The sequence below is a fragment of the Trypanosoma grayi genome (genome assembly GCF_000691245.1).
Source record: "Trypanosoma grayi strain ANR4 Tgr_423_V1, whole genome shotgun sequence".
Lineage (NCBI taxonomy): Eukaryota > Euglenozoa > Kinetoplastea > Trypanosomatida > Trypanosomatidae > Trypanosoma > Trypanosoma grayi.
This window is the reverse complement of record NW_008826042.1, coordinates 1-4,912: the sequence shown is the minus strand read 5'-3', so window position 1 is coordinate 4,912 and position 4,912 is coordinate 1. Positions and strand designations below refer to the sequence as shown.

The window sequence follows — 4,912 nt, the reverse complement described above, 5'->3', positions numbered from 1 at the left end:
AGAAAATGAAAGAGAGAGAGAAAGATGAGTTCTCCCCTCGCCATTTCGATGTGTGTCGTCTCATTTTCTCTTCCGCAGTGAATGCGCACGGATAACAGACGCGCTATCCCTACGCTTATTCCCACTTTACACACAACCTCTCACACAACCACACCGACGTTACACAGATGACAAGCCTTTCGTCTCTTCCTCGCGGCCAAGAGGGGAGCAGTAGGAACTCAAAGTCGTTCCTTTCTGCAGTGCCCGCGTGAGTGTATCGACACTCCCCTGAGATGCATACTCCACAATCAAGCGCGGTCCGACCACATTGATGTTTTTGACAACACCAAAACGTGATAGCTCTTCCCAAACGTATCGCTCATCCACATTCTCTTTATTGCCCTTATTTAACTTCGCTATGAAGACACATTTGGGTGGATTCATTGTGGAACTCCGGTCTGGGAGAATATTGCCAGCACAACTGTCCCCAGGCATCGCCACCCCCACAGGCTTCCCACCAACTGTAATAACAGAGGGCGCTTGCAGCTCTAGTTGCCGACGCTGGGGGGGCTGCTGTTGCTGCTGCGGAATCATTGGTGGTGGCAGCGGTGGCGGTGACGGTGGGAGTGGAGGTGGAGGTGGAGGCTGCGGCACGTGCTCTGTGCATCCATAGGTGGGACGTGCAGGAGGCATCACATTCCCTGCCACATGTACGTCTGGCAGAGTGGCCATGCTTGCTGCAGCCCTAGGCGCTGCAGGATGCAACTCCACAGTGACGCCGTCGATGATGACACACGGAAAGCTCGCGGCGAGGCAACGCGAGGCCGCCTCCACTGTCTCATACACCACTGTGAACGTCGCAGTTTTCACCTGCATATCGCACCGCAGCAGGGGACCGAACTGCTGCAAGTACTGCATGAAGGGTTTCCGCGCAATAGAATAGCCGAGCGCGCAGCGCCCTATCAGCACTGTAGTCGCTTCAGCTGTTGGCAGCATCCCTGTACCACACAACACAGGCGTGACGGAACCACCTTTCGTATGCGGTGCGTCCGTCCGCGTTTTGTCAGTCTCGTGGCGTCGCCGCTGCCGGGAGGGCTTGTGTCGCCCGCGACAAGACGAATCTCGTGACGATGAACAATAGGAGCCATCGGACTCATACGACGAGCGACTTGAGTCACAGTGATGATTATGGTGGTGGTGATGTCGACGCTGGCGGCTTCTGTGACGCCTTCTACGGCCATTAGCAGCAGCAGCAGCAGCAGACCCACCACGATCACCTCCACCCCCATCCGAGCAATGCAGCTGCTCCCTGAGAAACTCACGACGACGGTCGTACGTGTTGCGGCCATACATTGCGCCAGGTGCGAGGGCCAACGCGTCCTGCTGGTGTGTCTTCTCGAGGTGCGTCACGATGGCGGCGACGGGGACCTGATGCGCAGGGTTCAGCGGACAGCGCATGTAGCCGAGCGGCAGCTGGTGCTGCTCCGCACGGTGCCGCAGCAACCGCAGCATCTTCTCCTCGAAAGAGAGCGGGACAGCGTCCACCATTTCCTGCACCGTTCCACACCACGCTGAACGCTGAACGCAAACTCTCCCTCTCTCGGGCAGACACAGAGGGAGATGGAGTGGCCTAATTCCTGAAGCGATACACCCCCTCCCCTTAAAAGACCAGCTCAGCCTCTTCAAAGGCCAACTGAACCATTGTCAACAAGAATTGATGGATAAAAAAAAGAGGTATTGAAAAAAAAAAAAGAACACATAGAAAGAATTCACAGTAGCTGCAGCAGATGAGGGACTATTGTTGCTTTACACTCGGCGATGCAAAGTACCGTTAGCATTTGTGTTGCCTTTGGCTTTCCAGCCCCTTTTTTTGTGCACATTACACAGCAAAAAGCAAGCCCATTCTTCAACTGTAGGCATATAGTTATTAAAATAGTCCATCCTCTTTCTTTCTCCTTCGCCGCCTCTATTCCTCCTGAAGCGAGTGACCTCCCTCCGCTACTCACACCAACATGGTGGTTGATTCCTTTCCCTCTCTCATTCTTTTTTCGGTTTGTTGTCTTCCACCTTCTCGAAGCGCTTCACCCCACAACAACCAATGCAGCAGAATAAAAGGGAGGTAAGGGCAGCGAAATACTTTTAGTGCCATTCCGACTATGCCGTGTTGCGGTACATGTCGCAAAATTCCATGCACAACGCAGCGTGGCTAGGAGAAAAATGAGCAAACAGCAATTACAGTTGACTTGCACAGTACAGGCAGAGACATACAGACACAAGACGCAGCCGCCGTCAAGCCAAAGAGAGCAACCCGCACAACGGTTAGCTCTCGGTAAGGGGGAATATGTGCGTTGTATTTGTGTATGTGTGTATGTGTGCATGTACACGTGGCCCGTCCACGTCATCGTGCAGCCACCGGGGGTCCGCCAGAAGCACCCTTCTTCGTCGCCCCCTCCTCACGTACAGCAGGTGGCGAGGTGTGAATGCCATTGCCCTTGCCATTGGTATTCTTGCTTTTGCTGGTAGTGGTGAGAGTCGTGCTGCCCTTCACCTTACTGGTTGGCGATGGCGTGTCCCTGCGTGCGTGCGTAAGTCCTTCCCACACAGCCCCCGCAAAGACGAGCAGCAGCGAGACCCACTGCCCTGCCGCGACGTGGTGGCCGTGGATGAGAATGGACAGCAGCACACTCCCCGACTTCCGAAGCAGCGTCAGAGCCGTCATCGTCAGCGTCCCAAAGAGAGAGATGGTGCGGAAGATGAAAAACTGCCCAACCGCATTAAGAAGACTCATCACAACAACGTCATGCAGCGCCTCCGGGTACTGCTGGAAAAAGTGGTACGTGCGGGAGAAGTCGCCTAGCGGCACCACCTCGCGCAGGAACCAGCGGGCAAAAGTGTCAACGGACACGAGGAGTGGCAGCAGTGGCAAGGTGGTGGGCGACAGTGCCGCTCCCGACATCTCTTCCACCTCAAGAAACACCCCAGCTAGAGGGTGGAGCAGCTCCAACGCCACCAGCACGAGCGCCAGCCACGCACCGGAGGCGATGTTCGTGTACAACATGAGGCTGTTGCCGCCCCACCGCTGGCGTTTGACAAGCACATCCTGCGTGGAGTTGGTGAATCCATCCATGAGGAGGTTTAGCAGCAGCAGCGCGAATCCCATCCCACCACTGCCGCGGACCGGCCTTGATTCCCGGTGCGGGTGTTGCGCCTCCTCCAGCATGTAGAAGCAAATGATACCGCCTGTGATGACGCCGCACGCCGCGCACTTGCTCAGTGAGTACCGCGTGCCGTGCCAGAAAAACCCGACCAGCATGACGGGCACCATCTTCGACATCTTTGTTGCGAGCACGACGGGGTACGGCAGCCGCCGCATCGCCGCGTAGCCCAGGCTGGAGCCGAAGGCGTTGGTNGACATCTTTGTTGCGAGCACGACGGGGTACGGCAGCCGCCGCATCGCCGCGTAGCCCAGGCTGGAGCCGAAGGCGTTGGTGAAGCCCATCACCATCGTCAGGCGGAACACGTTGGCGTTAAAGCCCCCCGTCACACGCGCCTCCGTCTTCGGCACCGCGTCACTGCGCTGCTGTGTGAAGCGCCGGGCGTACAACGCCTCCACGAGTAGAAGGAGCGCGCTGACAAGTCCACCCGCAGCGGCCTGCGCGAGTCCAATCACGAACACTGTCGACAGCCGTGCCGACTCCGCCGTCGCATCGCCGTCCACCGCACGATACGGCTTCGTGATGACANCAATCACGAACACTGTCGACAGCCGTGCCGACTCCGCCGTCGCATCGCCGTCCACCGCACGATACGGCTTCGTGATGACACGCTCCTGCTTGATGGACCAAACACCGAAACAAACGTAAATGCCAGAAACGCAGAGTGCCATCTGAAGCATGACGCGCAGGACGGACATTGCCGGCGGGGATTCCGCCACGCTGTCATTTCGCCGCTGCTCTCTCTGTTGCTGCTGTTGCTGTTGCACTTTTTGTTGTTTCTGTTGCTGCTGCTCCCGCGTCTTCAGCACCACTTGCGGTCCCTCGCGCCTAGTTGTCATCGCCACCGTGTACAGCACGGAATTGAGAGTGAGAATGCAATCGCCCTATTCTCGCCCTGGGACAAATGTGCGCATTGAAATAAATAAGGGGGAAGACGGGGTAGTGGCAAAGAAATGCCCCTCAACAACAACAACAACAACAACAAGACATAAACGCCGCAGCGGTTTGCAACCGATGGCGCACAATAACGCGTCGGTAGACAATGAGGAACACACAAATTCCACCCTTCTCTCCCTCTCTCTATGAGTAAAATGGCGCACACAATGAACACACATACACACACATCCTCTCACACCCTCTCTTCATGCCTCTCCCGCCGCACGAGAGTAAGAGACACAAGAGGGGATAAGAAGGAGAAGTGTAAACGGCCTACATTGCGAGCTCAAGCCCGAATCGCGTCTCCCCTCCATGCACGTGGTGGATGCCGAGCGTCACCATGAGTGTGTTGGATATCCTTGTAGCTATGCCGACACCTAAACGGCCAAGTTTGTTCACCCCGAGCTTAAGCAGCGTCGGGCTCGCGAAAACAGGCGTTATGTCCAGTACCCCCGCCGCCTCGAAGTCGGTGTCGCGATCGTGAAACATCGCCGACGCGCTTAGTCGAAAGAGATCGTCGTTGAACGACTTGCTTACACCGATGAGGGTACCCAGCTCGCGCCAGCTCGCATCGCCCCTGAAGAGCGTGCTGCGGCTCCGCATCGTCTCGTCAACATCACTGGCAGACTTGTGGCTTGTCATGAGCGTCTGCACGAGCAGCACGCGATAGCTGTGGCCGCAACGCGGGTCCGGCGCGCTGTGGAGACACAGAGCAGCCAGCGTGTCGCCCCCCGCCCCACCCATCGGGTGCTGTAGCGCCGCCGTCACGTGGCACGACGGCG

The 4,912-nt window shown here is 57.0% G+C and overlaps 3 protein-coding genes across 3 annotated transcripts; all 3 read right to left on the bottom strand.

Annotated features, from left to right (window-relative positions):
- Positions 1–159: 159 nt before the first annotated feature.
- Positions 160–1,527, bottom strand: DQ04_04231020 (hypothetical protein; the record flags this gene model as incomplete). The annotated part of the gene is made up of 1 exon (XM_009313429.1): positions 160–1,527. One exon carries the CDS (start codon positions 1,525–1,527, stop codon positions 160–162), a length of 1,368 nt encoding a protein of 455 aa, XP_009311704.1.
- Positions 1,528–2,377: 850 nt separating this feature from the next.
- Positions 2,378–4,033, bottom strand: DQ04_04231010 (solute carrier family 35 (UDP-galactose transporter), member B1; the record flags this gene model as incomplete). Its single annotated transcript, XM_009313428.1, has 1 exon — positions 2,378–4,033. The coding sequence occupies one exon, from the start codon at positions 4,031–4,033 to the stop codon at positions 2,378–2,380; it is 1,656 nt and encodes a 551-aa protein (XP_009311703.1).
- Positions 4,034–4,403: 370 nt separating this feature from the next.
- On the bottom strand, positions 4,404–4,874 carry DQ04_04231000 (hypothetical protein; the record flags this gene model as incomplete). The annotated part of the gene is made up of 1 exon (XM_009313427.1): positions 4,404–4,874. One exon carries the CDS (start codon positions 4,872–4,874, stop codon positions 4,404–4,406), a length of 471 nt encoding a protein of 156 aa, XP_009311702.1.
- Between the last annotated feature and the right edge of the window lie 38 nt (positions 4,875–4,912).